The sequence below is a fragment of the Danio rerio genome, chromosome 20, assembly GCF_052040795.2.
Source record: "Danio rerio strain M-AB ecotype USA chromosome 20, GRCz13ab, whole genome shotgun sequence".
NCBI classification, from domain to species: domain Eukaryota; kingdom Metazoa; phylum Chordata; class Actinopteri; order Cypriniformes; family Danionidae; genus Danio; species Danio rerio.
The window spans coordinates 32,850,077-32,871,097 of NC_141040.1; the positions used below are offsets into that span (position 1 = coordinate 32,850,077).

Consider the following 21,021-nt stretch of genomic DNA (forward strand, 5'->3'; position numbering starts at 1 on the left):
CCAACCGCCCAGGAAATTGAGCAGTGAGGTCGAAATCATGTCGCGTTTCCACTGTCGGGATAGTAGCTCACAGCACGTCACACAAACCCGCCCCCAGAACAACCGCCCAAATCTAACGTCACTCAATCCGCCCACTTCAGCGGGAATCAGGCAGATAAAGCACACCACATCATCACGAAACTATTAACTAAAATTAGGACAACCAAAACAAACCAATGACACGTTACTGTACAGCAGTACTTTTTTATATCTATACGCACATACCTGTGTGTTCTCATTCATCATATTCATTTACTCGCTGACCGACTGTTGGCATCGAAATCCAGTGGTCTTGCCACTTACGGAGGGACCCCAGCGCAGGGAGCGCACACATCCATAATATAAAACCACATATATAAAATTCTCCATTAATAACTCCATATAAAATGTATTTTATAACATCCTTAGTTAGACAGACGCTGTCCAACATTCATCCCAAATGCTCCGGAGAGAACTAAAACATTACATTTTCCCTATAGGCTTTATGACACTTAATAGGTGATTCCTTTTATTTAAAGATGTTGCTTATTATATCTTAAGTAAAGGTAAGTGTTAAGTGTTTCTGCACATCAGAGCAGCACGTAATAAAATATAGCCTATTTCGTTGTGCTCAGCAGCTATGCACTAATAAAGCTCTTCATGTACTTAAAATTTTGTATTTTAAAACTTTTTTAATTTTAGCACTACATATAAAAACATACGCTAAAATCTTTTTTTTTCGGAGAGGGTTTTGAAAAATGAAAGTTTAATTGGCTTTAAAACAGTTTGATATAGTACCTAATTGTTCTAGCTAGCTTTTGTTATCATATAGTTAGCATATAGTGTATTATCTCCAAAATAATAATAAAAAAACAATAAAAAAATAAAAGAAAAAAGAGCTGTGAAGGGAGCGCTCTTTTCCTCAGTCTCACATTCACATACAGGCATCTAAAAGCCCACAAACACCTTTTAAACTTGACAAAAACTCTTGAAAATCTTTACTGTCTGCTGTGTCTTTAATATGGTGTAAAGATTATTATGCGTTATTGAAACATCAATGAGGATGCAGCAAAGAATGTAATTTATAAATTAAAACTACTTCATTATTTTATGCAACAGCCTTACATTTAAAAGAGAAACAGAAGGGCGATCATACGCAAAAAAACCCAAGCCTATAATTTGTTCCAGATGTTTTCTTTCCCTTATTTATTTATTTGTTTATGTGTTTGGCGCATGTACTCGTGTGCGATCGGAAAACTGTGCCCGTCTCTTCTTTCACTCCGCCCCGAAGCCCCAGCTTGCCCTCTTTGGCCCAAGGTATTCGGTGGGCCGAAAAAGGTTGGCTGCTGGCCTCAAGAAAGCCCTGATTTGGCCCGATTAGGCCCCTAAAGTGACAGTGGAAACGCGACTGGCCTTGGCTTACCCTGGCTCGCTCGCTTTAGGCGCGATAGTGGAAACGCGGCTATTATGTCAGCTCACATCTTCTGACAGGTCTTCAAATTAGAGTGGTTCGTTCACGTCACACTGACAGTCCCATATAAGCAACAACTAATGCACACAGTCTGAGCCGAAAGGAGCCATGATTAGTTCACCTTTTAAGTCTTCTGGTTTTTGAGTCATTCGTCCATCACGTGACGCCACGTAAAGAGAGATGACTCAAAACCGAGGACTTGAGAAATCTTTTCCCGGCTTGAAATGCTTATGATTGGCTCCTATCTTTTACGTGATGAACGAAGGACTTAAATTGAGGACTCGAGAAATGAATGGATCAAATCTTTTTCCGGCTCTAAATGCATATGATTGGCTTCTGTCATCCACGTGATGAACGACTGACTCAAACCGAGGACTCTAGAGAATCTGTTTTCAACTCTGACTGCACATGATTGGCTTCTGTCTTTTACGTGATGATTAAACGACTCAAACCCGATAAAAGATTCGAAAAAGTAACTAATCTTCTCCTCAACCTGCACAACTGTGCATATGCACGAATGAGCGAATCACTCTCTAAGAGGACTCATCGTTCTTGAGTCATACAAATGATTTGTTCAAAAACGAAACATCACTAATCTCAATAATGGGGAGTTGTGCTAATTTGTTGTTGAATGTATGTGTTTTACAAATATAATTTCATGTACATACTTGCCAACACCTACCAACCAAAAATTAGCCTCTCTGGTCCACGAAAAATTATCAATACCAAGACTGTTCTGTGTTGTAAGGTTGCAGACCCCTGATCTAAAGAACTTAAATATGTCCATTTAACATATTGCATTTAAACCTCTGTTCGCAAAGTTTCCAAAAAAAGGAAATCTGCCTATATTTAAGATCACAAAAGAATGTTCAAATGTCCAAGTGTGTGGATTAGTCTGCTGCTGCTGTGAGATGTACCTTGCACAGGGTGACAGCTGATCTGCATGGGCGAATTCCACTCTCCGCTTTCACAGGTTCGGAACTGATAGCCTCCTTTCAGGATGTAACCCTCATCACAAAAGTACTCAATCACGGTACCCTGGGTCAGTCTGTGGCATGGCGACGGGTGGCAGTTGTACCCTCCGTTTTCTGGCTCACTTGGTGGCTGGCAGACTGTTAGAAGGGAAAAAAGCTTCAAGTCAGATCAACTAAGAGAAACTAGAACTTCTAGAATTTTTTTTTCTACTCTGAAACATATTCACTGTAATTCTGCCATAAAACAAACACAGCAATAGCCTCTAAGGAGAAAGAAATATGGAAAAACACACGTACCATCATACATACCATCATTTTTGATGCAGCGAGGTGGGTTAGAGGACCATTGGCCAGTGACGGTGCATGAGATCATGCTTACGCCGTCCAACGTGTATCCTGGATCACAACTGTACTGGAGCAGCGTGCCAACAGAGAAGGAGCCACGGTTCATTTCCGTCAGGTTACCACGGCCATGAGGCACAACTGTGGGTCTGGGACAACCTGCAGCAACACAGAAAGAGCAGAGGTTAGCATAAAAAAAACATCAAACAGTGTTAACTAGATCAAATTTATCTTGGGTTATGTTTATATTCGTTTTCTTCAATAAGAGTCTAAAAAATAGGGATGCAAGCTTTGACCAATAAAAATAACCAAAATTCTTTATATTTGAAAGCCAATAACAAAATGAATATAAATCTCGATATGTATTTTTTTACTTGACTGAAAAGGCAAACAAAACCAGCTTATTTTATTTGCAAAAAAACAAATACAAAAAAAAAAAAAAACAAGGAGACTGCCACGAAACATCTAAATCTTTCATAAAAGCATTTACAGATTGCAATTCTGATGTCTTTTTTTGTGGAAAAACTTCCATATTGTGGTTTCCTTTACCAAAAAATCTGTAAAGTGCAGATTTGCTCTATGCAACAAGGCACCAGTCAAAACTCTCATGACTGATTACAATAAGCTTTCAAATAATCATGGATTGAAAGATATAGATATAAAAACTCATTGACTGATTTAAGATAACAAATTCAACCTGATGAAAAAGCTAAACTCCAAATGAATATAAAACTAAATCGAGATTAATTTCATATGAAGCCCCTATTCAACCTGTGTTACCATAATCCAGGTCTGTCTGAGCTGTGTGTGAAATCTAAACCGAACACTGGATCTTTCTAGCATTGTATGTGGAGTTGTCTTCTTATATAGCAGTTCTGAAACTTGATAAGGCTGTAGCTCAAATCCATCTTTAACCTTTATTTGCTTACTGGGTCACAATGATGACAACATTATACTTTTCGGAATAGAGACCTTCTACATATTTCGGTGTACTTTGATTGGTAATGTATCCTAGTAAAAGTAAAATCAATGGCTGCTTGCAGTCTGCAACATAATCCCACTTTCTCCACAGCTATGAAGAACAAACCTTTTCTCTTTTATAGGACCTGCGATCCTTTCTTTGATTATCTAGGAACCCTTTTAGTCTCTAAGGGTACTTTCACACAGGGATTAAAATTGTTAAAATGTTGCACTTTGTGCTTGGTGTGGTTCGTTTTCACACTGCAAAGTTTCTAATTGGACCAAATTAGCTAAAACAAGTCACGTGCAAGCAATCTCTCGTCACACTGGTCAGAGTTTCAGGGTTTATTTTGCAAAGTCCCGCTCAGCTGTCATGCATCCTTATTTTAATTTATGACTATGAGCAATAAGACATTATTTTTGAATGGTGACACCCACATATATCATCACCAAATATAAATCAGAGGTAAGATTTCCCACACATAGCCTTTGGCTAGAATTATGTATTATAGGCTTTACATTACAGAGAGAAATAACAGATGAACCAAGACTGCAGTTTGGTCAATTTTCGTAACGAATAAACAGCTCTCTGTAATATTACAGCATGCTTTCACTTTCGTATTCGACATGAAATGCACATTTACCAGTAGGAATGATGACATCCTGCCCTACTCATAATTCTCTCTTCATATAGCCGTATATGCCATATCAATATGTATATTATTTACCAATAATACACTGAGATATAACCTGGTTCGTTAGATCAATGGATCGTTTTGCTTTTTAATTACAATCGATCCGCTCCAGAGTTTGTTTCAATCGATTCAAGACCACCTCATTCAGGCGATCTCAGACCGATTGATTTGCCGTGGATCCAAGCGCGATTACTGGATTCACATATGCCAAATGGACCACGCTAACTGGGGAAATGCGCCAGGTTCCGAAACAAAAGTCTAGGTGTGAAAGCACCTTAAGACTAAAAGCTTGACTGTTGGACAAAAGAAGCATAATCAGCCTTTTTGTAAAATAATTTTGTATTTTATGTTCTTAATTTTTAATGTAATTTGTTTATTCATGTAACTACCATTACATTTCATTAATTATTCATATGTGTGTTATACTTATTCACGTGCGGCAAGATTTAAATAACATGAATGATGGATAATATCTTATTATTCAATGTAAATTTCTGACAAGTTTTTTACACACACACACACACAAAAAAAAACTTGTAATACCATGCGTTTTCAATGATCTGATCCCATGTGGACAGCAGCTTTTCAAATGCCTTCGGTCAAATGTATTTTGACTACTTGTGGAAATACTTAAACATGGAAAAACTCAAAATGATTTTAACCCCTATTACACATGTATTCAATGGGGAACTGAGCAGATCTTATTCTTATACTGCTTTACAATATTATATCCTCAAGTTAGTTTACTCAAACTTCCCCCACATCACACACTCATAATGGCCAGCCTTTAAATGCATAACAAAATACTCAATTTCTGCCCTCAAGCTGAATGGTATAAAACCAACGGTGTCTCTTTCCTTCTCATTTTCCCTGTCTTTCTCACACAAGAGAAGAGAGAGAGAGAGAGAAAAAAAACACATTTCCTGAGCCTCTGAGCCGAAGCTTCATTCACACAATAGATCACTTGAAATGCGTAAACATGTTTATCCCCTTATTACATTTATCCAGCAGAAAGAAAGAAAACAACTCGCACAAACAGGGTCTGTTTGGAGAGACCCCCACGATCACAGTCTCTAATCTAAGCTTTTAACATGCCCTTAAAGCTGCGATCAGCCGATTATGGACTCAGGGGTTGGACATACAGCTTCATCTCTTGTATTTTTTTTTACACTAGGGAATCAGTCAGGATATAAACCACAGATGCAAAGCTTCACAATCCATTATATCAAACATGTACAACATCTGTACGCAGTTAGATTTTGGGGGGGCTTCTATGATCTGTATTTTAATGCACTTTCTTAATGCAAATGTGGAAAGAATTGAATGTCTTACACTGGCTTTTCAATGTGAAATAACAAATTAACAAGTCTAAAAACAAAAGTAAACTAGTGTAAAAATATCCATGTGTATTGGCTAAAAAACAAATTCGTGGCAAGAGAAAATTTTGTTCAGAATATTAGGATAATTTTTTTATTTGGGATACTCCGTTCAGGATTTTTGCAGCCGATACGGTGTACCGTTTCCTTGTCTCTGTGATCAGCTGACACCGAGTACCGATTCTGATGCTTCAAGCTTTATGCAACATTGCCATTGCATAAAGCGGGTTTTTCCTCTAAGTATCATGCTTAAGTGGAGATCTCTCCTTACCTAAGATAATATTAATAATAATAGTAATAATAATAATTTTATTTAAAGCACCTTTCAAGAAACCCAAGGTCACTGTTAAAAAAAAAAAAAAAAAAAAAAAAAAAATTAAAAAAAAAATATATATATATATATATATATATATATATTATATATATATACACATATATATACATACATATATACATACATATATACATACATGTATATATATACATATATACACACCCACACGCACACACGCACGCACACACACACACACAATTTAATACTTTGAAATAAACCAACACTATAAAAATAGGGAAGATAATATAGGGCATGATACAGAATGTAGTAGGCAGTTATAAAGACTAAGTTATTTTGAACAGATGAGTTTTAGGCCTGTATTTAAACAGATCGAGAGAGTCAATGTTGCGGAAGTCAGACAGAAGAGAATTCCAAGTTTGGGAGTAGACCGGCAAAAAACTCTGTTCCCTATTGTGCTGAGACAGGCAGAAGGAACAGACTGAATGGAGGAGGAGGATCTAAGGGAGCGGGAATGACTGGTAATATGTCGGAGATCAGACAAGTAAGGTGGTGCAAGGTTGTGGATGGCCTTGAATGCATGCGGGAGGATTTTTTATTCGACTCTGGGTTTGATTGGAAGCCAGTGCAGGTCCTGTGAAATGGGGGTAAAATGGTGAAAAGGAGGAGTTTTGGTGATGTTCTGGACCAGTTAAAGCTTATAGAGGGATTTCTGTGAATGACCATAAAGAAGAGAATTGCAATAATCAATGAGTGAGGTGACAAGGCTATGTTCGAAGATAGAGGTTGTGTGAGTGGTGAGAGGAGCGGAGACTGTTTATATTACGGAGATGAAAATATGAAGACTTAGTTATATTATTGATATGAGACTGGAAAGAAAGTGAGCTGTCAAGGAAGATAATAAACTAAGACTGCTGCATATAATCCTATACATTATTATTACTGCATATAATCTCAAACATGTCTCTTATAACCATTTAGTATGGACAAAAGCAGCTTTACAGAAAATAATAGATAATATGCAGGAGACCCGCAGATCTTCCGGGAGAGGACATATGGTTGGACACAAGATGGAGCTGATTGCTCCGCTGGAATCACTGCAGCTCAAAACACTGAATATACAAAAGCTGCAACAAAGAGACCATCACTCTCGCGTCGCACCAATTGACCCTTTTCACAAGCCGTTATTTATGTATTTTTATTATTTAATACCAATGTCAGCAACTGAGGCTTTTTTTATGGCAGGAATATTTCAATAATAAATGTACAATTTAAAATCAACAAACAAATGAATACATAAATTAAATAAAATTTTTAGTGTTAATACATGGTTAAAAAAAATCTAAAATCTTTTCTGGTGTCACTTTGCTAAAAACCTTCTTAAGAGAGTTCATTTCATGAAAAAGTCTTCTGGAATCATTAAACGTAGGACAGTTTTATAGCACGAGCCGCTATAATGTGTTTAACGGTCATTAGCATCTTAAATCCTTGAACGCTTTTAATATTTAGATTATTAAAAAACCTATGAACGTTTCTATGCATTCAGGTATGTTTTATATCCTCTTTGCAGCAAATAACAAAAACGAATAACCGCTTGTGCGAGGCATTTTCTAATGCAGTGCCTATGGGACGGAACAGTAAATTTGATGTTATTCTCTCTTCTGGCTGCCGTTATCCATCTTGCACATTTTTATTTTTTTTACTAAACGTTTTTATAAGATCATTGTGGAGTTTTTCTTTAATTATTTGAGCAAATAAGATTGTAAAGAAATTATTTGTTGTATACTCCTTTTCACTGCGCTCCAAAGTGTTCCCAACTACGACCTCTTCCACTACCGAGAAACCCGAGGATGTGAAAAAGTTCTATAAACTGTATAAACAGAGGTTGCACCACATTCGTATATATTTTAGCTGCTGTGACACGAGCACAGTGATCGCTTACGCCCCCAGCCATGATTTACCTCCTCACATGTTGTATCTGCTACCTGTATAACCCAGGTGCACACATGCATCTTCCTCTGCTTGTAAACTCATAATCAAACACTTGCAATTGGTTCATAAGATCAGCCAGAGTGGCAAGTTCCAATTGGCATCACTATTTTTTTTATTAATGATTAAAATAGTAAATGTAGTGAAAGTATACACACAAACACAGATGTGGATAATATTGTTGGTACCCTTTTTGTCCAGGCCAGTTTCATTATTTTTTTAATTAAATATTCGTTTTGATTAATCATCACTTTTCAGTTTTAAGTTATTTCGGTGACCAGTGTAGTTTTTTATTCTTCAAAGGAAAGGAACTAACAAATTTATCTGGTATCTTCAGATTGTTTTTCTTCCTTGTTTTCATTTCATTGCAATTTCATGCGTCACTGAAAGGTAGGATCTCTCAAGGAAAATGTGAAAAGCATCTCAGATTTGCGGAAGATTGCGTGGTAATGATTGCTGCTCAGACCTGCTACGACAAGTCGAACTGGGCTGTCACAAAAATCTAAAACTGATTGAACATATGACAAAAGAGATTCCGATCTTAGGAGTAAAGCATGATGGGTTATGCGTCAAAAAATCATCAACCAGCAAATTGTGTTAATGTCCCACCTGAATTCCTAATTAACCTGTTTGGCTGGCAGAAGTTTCATAAGAAACTTCAGTGTAAATTAAAGAGCTATTTCCAAACATTCTTTAACTGACTGTATGCTTGACCTACCCTACTAAACATCAATAATCGAAATAAAACAAACCTCAATTAGATAATGAAAAGAAGTTTAACATTTGGAATGAGATCTTAACAATGAAAACAAATGTCAAACATATGGTCCTGAATGAACTTCAGCCTCCATCTGTCCATGATGAAGCACCCAGAAGAAAAAAACACAACACAACAACAACAACAACGAAGGGATTTACAGCAGAATGAAATTCTAATTATCCTTCATTACAAATGGCTGTGGTCTAAAGCGGATCACATTACTGACCACTGCAGTGTACAGCTGCTCAGTGAGAGCAAAACCCAGTGGCCCAGGAGTGGATTAAAGCCTTCTGTCTCCAAAAAAAAATCCTCCCTTGTAAATATGTTTTTGTTGGAGATCTCCTTATTACACATGTTGATGTTTTTTTCATCTCTATTCTTTTTCTCCAATCTCCTAATTCAAATCCCTGAGATTGTAGGCAAGCTGTTAGAAGGGGAAGAAGCCAAAGGGGGGCTTCTCCCCCATCCCATTTAAAGCATTTGTAGAAGTGGAGGTGGATACTTTTGACCAAAGTCAAGGGTTGAATGATTCATTTTATAAATTTAAGGACAGTACATCATTTCTTACTGGTTATACATTTACAAAATACTTTATAATTAGTCATTCGTTTTTTTGTTTGTTTTTAATCCGTAAGTGACAAATCATTAAAAAAATGATAAAAGTATAACATATATACAAGTACTTTAAGTTCATTTTGAAATGAAAAAGAGGCCATCACTGGTGTAAAATGGAAATCCACATATTAATTTTTGATACAAAGATCCAAATTCAAAACTTTACAACATATATATACTAAGCCTGAAAATATTACCTTTTTAAAATAGACTGTTAAACACTTCTAAATAACTACAGTTAGCAGATAAGCATGTAAAGATCTACTAGCAAACATTTTTTCCCTGAGGCTTCCTGTGTCATTAGTGAGAGCACCACTTTTATTTTTGTAAAGTAACCCGTGGTGTGACAGGGTGCTTTGCATCTATTTTTGTATCTATTTTTCTTCCTGGTCACTGAGATTTTAAAGAACATTCAACTAAATGCAAATATCACTCTTTTTTTTTTGTAGTCAGCTGTCCAATCACAGGGAAGGAGGGGCGGAGCAAAAACCATACCGACCAGTTGTAACACCATTCTTGTTACACTGTACAACGTCATCAACAAGTACAGCAATGGGAAAACTGAACAAAAATGTATAATGCTGTATATATTGTCAACTTTTTTAGGTTGATAACAAAAATTATTTACTAGTAACACAAAGCTTAAATTGGATTTTTTTCTACACTAGATGGGGCGCAAATGTGTGCAACTGTATGCTGAGAGTGAACTTGTGCCCAAACTTTTATAAAGAGCCAAAAACCAAACTCGATGGAGGTCTGTGGGCCGAAAGTAAACATACCAAACTAGGACTGGAATCGTGATAAAAATTTATGTCAAACACAATGATAAGCCTTTTTTTTTTTTACTTTATATTGATCTGAGAGTCTAAAAGTGGGGGGGTTCCAGGAGTTTTCTGAAAGACAGAACTAAATGGTAGATGGGTGTGAAATACAGGAGACTCCCAGGAACAACCGGAGTGTTGGCAGGTATGGCCAAAACTATGTTATGGCATTTTTGTGGCTTCATTTATTGTTGGGATACTCTTTTAAATCTGGAAGCATTACCAACTGATATCGAAATATATATCATTATCATTCAATATAAAAAATAATTATTGAGATTGCATTCTGACATATCTGCCAGCCCTAATCCAAACTGTACTACATTGAAGTTTTCATGTGTAATTATCTAATATTTAAAAATAACTAGAAAACTTTGCTTTACAAATGTTATAACTAATGCAGTATATTTAAAAACTAATTATAATGAATACAGTAAAACATCAACAATCCCAATAATAACAATATAGATTTCAATGCTGAATACACTAAGCTGCATGTGCCTTGATCTGTCAGGTTACAGTATTTAGATTTTAAAAAATCTGATTCATTTACAAAACAAACAAAAGGTTAAATTAAATTCAAAATGACAATATCTGTTCAAAATATTTGCTCCAACCACCTCCCCATTCTCTTCTCAGATGGGACAGTGGGTCAAATCAAAGGATAGTCCTTGGTCATCTCTGCTCTAAACATTTACGCAACTTCAGATATGAAGTAGGGCTTTGCGATATGGGCGAAAGAAACCCATCATGATTTTCCTAAACAATATTGCGATTTCGATTTAATTCATGATTTTGTCACAGACAGACTAAATCTGTTTACAGTCTGAATCTGAAACCTCATTCAAAATAAAAACAACTAGATCTTTATCAAAGACCTGTAACATTTCTCTAAAATAGACAAAAAATAAAATATAAAATCACCTGGTAAAGCTTTACCAAATAATCTGTTGAACATTGAACAAATTGTATGGTAAAACAAATGTGTGTGTGAGCATGCGCCGTTAAACTCAAGTAAGGCTCCGATGTTCTGCTTGACCAAATATCAGAAGTGCTTGCGTGTGTGTTCACCGATTTGTTTTGTCATGCACAGATCATAGACCTCTTTGTGACGCTGCTGTAAAAGAGGCTGTTCACATGTCGCATCTTTTGTGCACACAAGTCCATTATTTTCAAAGGAGGAGGGTGGATTTAGAGAGTATTGAGACATATCGAGAGCAGCACGTGTGCGTATTCCAGGTGCACCCAGCTGAAAACATTTCTTTTCAGACAAACTTTAAATTAAACTTTTTAGAATGCTGCACGAGTCACGTAGCAAGAACTGACTGATCAGCTTCATACTTTGTATGAAATATACACATTTTGGTTACCTCAGACAAACACAAGACACCCGAACACTTAGTGCTTTTTAATTCTCTACATACATAAAACTTGTATCAGAACTGCAGCAATCTTTGTTAGATGGTCGTCCTCTGAGAAAACAGTTGATGGTCATCGAGCAACGACAAAGGAGCAACCGTAAAGCATGTTAAAAAAGCTGAAGGAAGCGAAGCGTTCACACTTTCCACACATTTTTAGAGGCAAAATATGACTGACTTGCAAATAACCTGGTTTTCGCCATACATCAGTCTTCCAGTATTTAAAGTAACCTAATCCCACACCACAAATGTTGACTTTTTTGGCACCTGTGCTGAACTCCTCATCCCTGTATGCAGGCTAATCAGTCTCCTGTTCTCGCGCTCTGTTTAGGCACGCTGAGTTATGATTGGTTTAAACACCATAACTATGGGAAAATCATGCTGTAGGAAGATTTAGAAATCGTGCCTGTTCAAATCATGGTTCCGATGATTTCACCGAATCGCACAGCCCTAATATGAAGGACAATTGTATTTAGTGAACTTATATTTTGACCACTGTAAACAGCTTTTACTGCATATGTAAACCGATGCAGTCTGATATTCCAGATCACAAGAACCAAAAACACATAAAATAATAAATAAATAAATAAAATTCACCAAGAAATAAAATGCTGCAGAATCACTCTAAAGCACTAAACAGCTAGGCATTTTGAGATGAGCTCAAGTTAAATATTGGCTTAAACTATTACACACAAAAACCGATCTGAATCAAAGTCCCTTTAAGGCAAGTCATTTCACTCTGCGGCCATCTTTGAAACGCCACTCATAATGCTTCGTCCAATCTCTCTGCTCTTCTAAAGTAATCCAAAACTTGGTCTTGATGGCGAATCTTCTCCAGGCATGACAGCAACCATTTGTTCACAAGATTATGGACGTTTGGGTAGTTGCTGTCATGTGATGTGCATTTAACAGGATGTCTCATACAGGTTACAAAATCAAAAAAAACTTTTGTTTTCAAGTGCACTAGGTTCACATAAAAGAACAGATTTCAGGCTTTAATTGGATATATTTCTTAGGTCTGTAAAGCAAGTATTCACTGAGCCTGGAGAAATGTGAGTCTTTTGCGATCAATGATTGGCTTCTGTTCTAGTAGGTGGGGCTTAATTCGCCATACTGACCGTTACACTTTTCCCCATTCAAAACTACACCAGTGACAGGTCTTGTGTTTTCTATTGTGTTTGTCTAAAATAAGCGCTTTTGATCAATTTAATGCACCCTTTCTAAATGAAACTTTTTTTACCCTAAAAACTGCATAGCACAATTGAATCTGTACCAGAGCACACATTTCTACAATCCTGATTCCCTGCTCTAAGCTCACGCTGTGGTTCATTCATAATAGATGTTTGTTCAATACTGTTATCACCAAAGCTGGCTTCACAGACCTCCCGAGGTATCTAGTGTTGTTGTCTAATGTGTTTATTACGCTACGAGCTTGACGTTGTTGACGAAACAAACGCACCACAGCTGTCGAGATATGAAACCCACCCATGACACAACATGTCTTGAATAGCTCTCAAAGGGCTAATAACAGTATGTGGTTTCCTCCTTGTAAGTAAATGCTGCATGAGAGAAAGGAGGCCTCAAGCCTCTCGGCTCTCATGTTTCTGTGTACACAACACAGTCTGGATGACATGAATCTTGCCAGCGGTAGGAGGGACTGTTGACCGATATGCGCGAATGTCTACGTGTGCATTTGCTGTTCCCACATGTGTTTTGGAACGGACTCAAAGAGTTAAAGGGAAACGCAGCAGGGGCGGTGCATATCTGTGATGGGGAAAAGCTGACTGTGAAAGATAAAGCGCACCCGCAGCCTCTCACGGTCGTGCAGGAAGTGCTGCTAGGAAAGAGAGTTTTCAGCGAAAGGGCTGTCATTCCTGTAGGGGTACAGGAGAGGAATGAGTTTTCACATGCACGTTTAATTACATCGAAAAACAAAAAACACCGTAGAAACCGGACGACTTGGCTGCTACAGCAAAACGAGCCCTGACAAGAAATCCAAGAGACTCTCCCTGGATAAAAAGACTGATCCATCCAGAATGAAACCATGCCTGTTTAAACAGCTGAACCCACGGATTCATTAATGATTATCGATATGCAAACGTTAAGCAAAACATTGAGAAACCTCTCTCAGCACAACCATTTAAACTTTGTTAAACATTTTCTTTGACAGTGCAGGGTAGACTGAAAATGATAAGAGGAGAAAGCAGGTAATTGATTAATACAATACATTCATTCATTCATTTTCTTTCGTCTTAGTCTCTATTTCAGAGATCACCACAGCGGAATAAACTGACAACTATTCCAGCATATGTTTTATGTAGTGGATGCACTTCCAGCTGCAACCCAGTTCTGGGAAACACACATACACACTCATACACTACGGACAATTAAGTTTATTCGATTCACCTTTAGCGCAGAGATTCTCAACTGGTGGGCTGCAACCCACCAGTGGGCCTCAACAATTCTGCTGGTTGCCTGTGAAATGACTTAAATATTACACTAATTATTTGATTTCATTATTTAAATATTAAATAAATTATGGAAATATTAAATATTACAATAATCGAAGTATGGCATTTCCCGTTTTCTGTATTCTTTCATTTATTTTCTGTTCGGCTAAGTCCGTTTATTAATCTGAGGTCGCCACAGCGGAATGAACCGCCAACTTGTTTTCTGTATTTAATAGGCAAATTCAGACTCACTGTTAAATACAGACATTTCTGTTGCTTAATCATCTAACTGCTGTACATCAATTAGGACTACGTTCTCAGTTGTTTAAATCAAAGTGTCACGCAAATGTAAATATAACAATGGTTATGAGTTATAATAACCAGTTTGCGCATGCCTCACGACTGCAACTCGCACTGTAGAGTAGCACAAGTCAGGTGATTACAAACCATGTATGCTCTTTTTTTAGTGAACACTTTAAAATATCTGCACAGTTGTTCAAATTGATGTCCTGCGAGTGTTTAATAACAGCCAGGACTCGATCCAGCAAACTTCTTGCTTTGAGGTGACAGTGTAACCCAATACTGAGCCAAAGTGCTGCCTTAATACAATACAAATTTATAATAATAATTATTAAATGTATACACGCAAAATTAGGTGCGCATTAAATTAAGAGACATCTATTAAAAATATTTATCACTATTACAACAAGTAAGTGTGTTCATTTTAATTGATCCCAATTTAATCAATCCACTGCATATCGATACCATATTTGGTATCCATCTATTTCCTATTAACAATTACTTTAACAAGAAGCCTGTGTTGCTGCACGGTATTGGAAAAATGTGATACAGTGGTCCCTTGTTAAATCGCAGGAAAAAGTTAAAAAGGAAAGACTTTAAAAATAGTTGAAAACAAGACAATATTTTTTTTTCTACAGAGCATTGTGTTCTGTTTCCTGATTACCACTTTGTGTTCTACGTCCTGATTAGCTGTAAAAAAATTTTCAATCATTGTCTTCTGTGTCTTGTCTCCTGAACAGTACAGGGTGCCTTCAGCTTGCCAAATTTACATCTTCAATCGCTAGTAGGGTGACTCTGAAGTGCTGTACTGTATGTTTGCAAGTTTTCTCCTCGACAAACTTCATAATGTCGATGAAACATTCTGCATCGTGAAAGGCACCTGCGGTAGCACCCAAAAAGCAGAGGAAGATGCTAACCATTGCACAAAAAGTTGGACTTCTGGACATTCTAAAAGAAGGTAGAAGTTACAAGACTATAGAGCGCCATTATGGAATAAATAATTTTTCAGTTCGTTATTTTCGGTTTTACAACCTATCTTGTTAACCTATCTATATTTACAACATCTATCATAATGAAAAGAATAAAGCTGACTACTTTGCAGATTTCGCCTATTGTGGGTTATTTTTAGAACGCAACTCCCGCGATTAACAAGGGACCACTGTATCGCATTTTTCCAATATACAATATCATTTACATGGGTAAAACACAACGAAAAAAATTAAGTGATATTTTGCAGTTTGTTGTCAGACAGGCAAGTCAGCCACCTTTTGTTGAATACTTTAGAACTGCAATAAAATACCTCCATATTTTCCTTACTGCTCCTTTTGCTTTTATAACACTTTAAATTTGTCTAATTTTAAATTAATTAATAATTTTAAAATATTTAAAACTTAGATTTTTGACACATTATTTAAAATATGTGGCAAAGAAATAGCTATAATTTATTTTTGTAGGGGGCCAATGAAAATTTTGGCAAGTGAACCACTGGCCCATTCAGGCCAGTAAAATAAATCCTTACCATTGAATCCTGCTGCTTCCGACCATGCAACCTGCAACATCCTTAATTTATTCTCTTAGGTAAGGCAAAATCTCATACATAGAGGGAAAATGTGCTTATGCAACGGCAAAGTTATATAACGTTGAAAGTATTAGAATCGATACTCTATATCGGCCGATCACCATGATAAGGAACCGGTCCTTGGTATAGGCTGCAAAAATCCTGATCCATGCATCCATATTTATTATAGAATATAAATAAATGAATGGAACGAGTAAAGAGGATTTTTCTTACACAGATGATATTGATTATTGGCCATGGAAATCAATCAACCAAATCAATGAATGGGCAGTTAACATGATCAGCCGAAAATATCTAAACCAGTGCATTACTAAATCATTTATAGTCCTTTTGTTTAGAAGCATGCAGCCTCATCACACCCTGAAAGCTGTCAACCGTGAACAGCAGAGGGGCCCTAAATAAGTCCTTTCTTCTGAAAGCCAGAACAAAAGCATCAACCGAAGCTCCACGTGTTCTTTATTATAGCCTATTCCAGCCCGAGGTCGGCAGCTGACTGATTTAACCCAAACTAAATCGACTGGGAGGGAAAGCCGAGGGACGCAATCTGACAGAAGACACAGAGGAAGACTCTATTGTTCCCCTCGCCTTTTGTCACAGAGAAAAGCGGCAGATGGGCGTTTGCACCCGATCTGATTCTATTCGGACAGCTGTGAGGCACAAGTAAGCCCTCTTCTGTGTACAAAGAGGAACACAAGGAAGAGATAGAGAGTGAGAGAGGGCACCCGGTAGCCCTGCTGTGTCTGCTATCAGCGGATGGCTCGAGACACAGTACTCTTGTGTTCGGGATCTGCTGTGCTTTGGCTCACCCACTCCAGGAATGCACTCGGCCCACAGCTAATGACAGACTGGAGCCTCTGTGGTTCGCACAAGCAGTCGGAGCAAAAGCTGCTGCCAGTCAGACGTTGGATCCTTGGCCAACAGCTGAGCTAAGAGGTGCTGACATCCATTGTGCTGGCTAATGGCTAAGAGGAACTTGAGACCATAAAAAGACATCTGTTTAAACGTGACTCGGCGACTTTGAGGGTCAACAGTGAATAGCTATCAAACGAGTCCACAAAAACAGATGCAGTTCAGTTGTTGTTTGGAAACAAGGATGGGAGGCTTTATTTTGTTTTGGCAAGGCTAAGGAAAAAGGGTGGAGTATTGTTTTCTCAGATGGAGAAAATGCTTTCAGTCTCACGCCAGTGGCGGAGTACAGTCACATCACGAGCCAAACCTCTGAGGGATCCTCAACATGCAACAGATACACAACACTGGTCACAGCACTGACCTACTTAAATGATTTTACGCTGACCATATATACATAAAAATATGTAATAATGATAAAGTTATGATATTCCACAGATTTCTTTGTACAGTGCAATTTTCTGAAAGGATCTTACTCTATATGTTTTGGTTGTGAATTAGAAAAAGCTTGTCAAGACTTAACAAAAACAACTTAAGCCTGAGACACACAGCTGAAGTCAAAATCTTACATTAGCTGCATCTGCACCAAAAAAAGCTTTGCATTAAACCAAATGTACGCAAGCCAACTGAAATGAGAAATTAAATTCTGCACTTGATTGAGAGCATATCTCTTTCCATACACACAGGTGGCAGTATTTGTATTGTCTTCCCACAAAAAGAGTAACCAATACTAGTCGTCATGCAAATATGTCTGATAATTTTGACAATATATATCACTTGCAAATATTTAAGAGATGTGACAAAATGACAGATGGATTGTTTGTTTTCCCCCTTGCTTCGTTTCGTCACTTCGGTTTTTGTTCTCACATTTTGATTTGTAACTGAACAGCCAATCAGAGCACTCTCTTTTAGTGACTAAATAAGGGTGTATTCACACTTGGCAAGGTTGTCTTGAACTGTGTCCATGCACAATTTTCCCCCCTCCTCCTTCCCGCTCGGCCTGTGCCCACATTGGATTTTTTGTCTTGAGCCTGAGCAGGTTTACGTCATTGATGATGCTACCGTTCAGTTTAACAGAAGGAAAGCATTCTCGCTCTATACAATAAAGATTGCTTTAGTTATGTGGTTTTGTACTATTTAAGTCGTTTGATATGCAGTGACAGTCAAATCTTTTGCTGAACAGATCCAACATATTTGACGCTAATAAATCATCATAAAAGTTCAGTGCTGAAGATGGCAGTTGTCATATAGTGAACGATTTGTATCTTTAACAAACTATGATAGTTGGTGTTCATAAAATAATAGGAATGATAAATAAATTCATATAAATAGTCCTTTAAAACTGATGTCGGGTCTTCAGTTTTGCGCTCAGGTGCACTTTCCACTCAAAGTACAAGTGTACTGCACAAAAGCCCAACCAAACCAAGCTCTGGCACACCTCTTCCAACCGCGCCATAGCTAGCCAACTGAACCGTGCCTGGCCCCGATTCGGAGCACTCACACTTGTCAAAGAACCGAAAAATGAGGGTTAAATGTGACTGGACAGTGTTTGGACAGCCTAGTGCGAGTATAACCTAATGCTGCGTTCACTAGATGCTGATAAAACTTCAAGCGTAAGTAATTTACATATTAAGTGAATGCAAGGATGCAAATAAACATCTTGCGACAAGATTTGCGCAAATGAATTGCCACAAAAGACACCATTTACGCGAATGAAGAGGCACAAGTTGAGCATTGTGTGTGTTTAACACACAATGCACATTTCATGTGTTACATACGAATCACTCGAGTTGGAAAATCTGAACTTCAGCAGACATTCGCACAGTGTTAACCAATCATGAGCTTACTCTTACGCCCTATTCACACGGGGCTTCAGCGTCAACGCTTGACAGAGGGCGTGTCTGAAGTTGGAGCTGAAACGATCGTCATAGAAGCGTCAGCCAATGAAATTCAGTCAACAATAGGCCACTGTCTGAGCTGGTGTATTTGCATACAGCGATCTGATTGGCTGACGCTTCCGTCGGCGCTTGAAAAGTTGAGCTGGTCCCAACTTCTGCAGCGAGGAACGCCTGACGCCTGACGTCACCCATTCAAAGTGAATGGGAAGCGTTGACGCTGACGCCCCGTGTGAATAGGGCATTAGAGGGGAGTGACATTAGTGCCTGTTGCTGAAGTCCTGAGGGGAAATCCTCTTGCCGACACCGGACAATAGTTCATCAAACTAAGCTCGGCACAGTCTGACGCACAGCTGAGAGCCTGAAAGATGAGAGGCTACATGTGGAACAGAGCAAATAAAGTAGCCAGATGCTGATGGCCTGATGCTGCCCAACAGCCTTTAAATTGATTGTGCTTCTAGTGTAGTTTTTCTAATGAGTCTGAATGTATCAGTCTTCCACTTTCAAGCCCTTCAGTTTCTTTGATTGTGTTACCAATTGGTTTTACATCTTGACAATACAAACTGGTATTAATAACATATACTAATTTATTTTATTGTTAGTAACTAGTTTCATAGGGTACTGAACATTTAATTTTCCAGTTTTTCACGAAAAATGTTTCACATTTACAAGAAATAGTTTTACTTCCATATTGAAAAATGAAGTGATATAAAAGTCAGGGGTCATACTAAGCAAGCCTTAATACTAGTTTTACATCCCTTTTAATGCTTGAAAACTCCAGTCACTGCTCATTGTGATTGCATGAAAAATCCGCCTAGTGTGTTCATCAGAATTTCTCCATTTTGTTTCTACAGAAGTTGTACAGAAGTCGTCATTCAGGTTTGAAAATAAGTAAATTAAGCAATAACTTGTATACTCCCCATTGCTGCAACTCGATTTACATGAATCTAGGCTAATCCTCAAATAAGGAACTGTCTGTCAGTTGGTCATTTAAATTTTACTTCCTCATTCCGAACCAATAACTCCGTCTCGTCTGGCTATAAAAGGCAAGATGTAGCAAATGAATCACCACGAGAGCCAGTGGTGTTAGAGTATTATCATAAAAAGCGACAAGATGAGATTGGGATTTTATAAGACCCAGTAGGCTAAACAGCATGATTTCCCTGATGAGTACGGACTTAAAATTACTGACTGCTTGTTACTAGGCTACAAACAAGTGAACGAATATATTGGAGAAAGAAACAAGGTTTGATAAGGACTTTAACATAACTTCGGGCTCATGTTATTGCCACTTAACACCAATGACAAACCAGGTGTTAAACTTTAAGCTCTAAATTAGTTTGACAAAGGCATGGATGAATCCATACAGAAATAAATATGAATACTCCTTTTAACAATTGTAATAAAGCTTTACTTGTATAGTTTAAGCTACCATCTATGCTAGCTTTGCTTTGATCAAGTCACAAATAACACCATTGATTATTGTAGAATTAAAAGACTAAACAAGTCCACATTCTGGTGACTTAATAGACAGAACACAATGTTCCTAATTTCGACGACTCGCATCTGAAGGCCTCAAAACTGTAAACCTTCATTGAGCACTCATAACATTGTATTTTTCCACAATGAAAACAAGCAGTACCAGCCCTATGATTCATATAATTCCTAGCTGCTTTCACAAACACTTAGCATGGCGAAAACAACTCAAATGATTTCACACCCACACAAACAACCTCTAAATCATTTGATTTAAAGAGCCCATATTATACATGAAATAGGGTCATATCCTGGTTGTAAGGGTCTCCAACAACAGTCTAATATGCATGCAAGGTCAAAAAACACTTTCATGGTCTTATAATCTGCATTTATTTTTAGCTAATTATCCCAGCGACTCCTGTATGAATCGTCCAGTGATTCATTTGTTCCCAAACCCCTCCTTAGCGCGGAGCTAATCTGCGCTGATTGGACCGATGACAGTATGTCGCGATTGGTCGACTGCCTTCAGTCAGAGAGGGAAATGGCCAATAGCTAATCAGCAATTTAAAAAGTAATCACAGTTCATACACGCTCGATAGTGTAGACGTGGATTTTAGCTGCCACACTATGGCGAGTGGATAGTGCCACGGATAACCGAACGAAGGAGACAGTCGTGTACTCGCC

At 37.8% G+C, this 21,021-nt stretch overlaps 2 protein-coding genes across 5 annotated transcripts in view; one reads left to right on the top strand and one right to left on the bottom strand.

The window, feature by feature from the left end:
• LOC147839360 (uncharacterized) overlaps window positions 1-21,021 on the top strand; it is a 963,858-nt gene that overhangs the window by 503,861 nt on the left and 438,976 nt on the right. The window lies entirely within an intron of this gene.
• susd6 (sushi domain containing 6) overlaps window positions 1-21,021 on the bottom strand; it is a 45,952-nt gene that overhangs the window by 8,693 nt on the left and 16,238 nt on the right. For 2 of the 4 annotated variants that reach the window (XM_087296433.1, XM_087296432.1), the window contains exons 3-4: window positions 2,773-2,964; window positions 2,407-2,601 (exon numbers count right to left, since the gene is read on the bottom strand). In XM_087296433.1, the coding sequence (XP_087152559.1) occupies window positions 2,407-2,601; window positions 2,773-2,964 (387 nt within the window). Of the gene's footprint in view, window positions 1-2,406; window positions 2,602-2,760; window positions 2,965-21,021 lie in introns of all 4 variants that reach the window. The other 2 variants (XM_087296431.1, NM_001044755.1) reach the window with 1 other exon arrangement.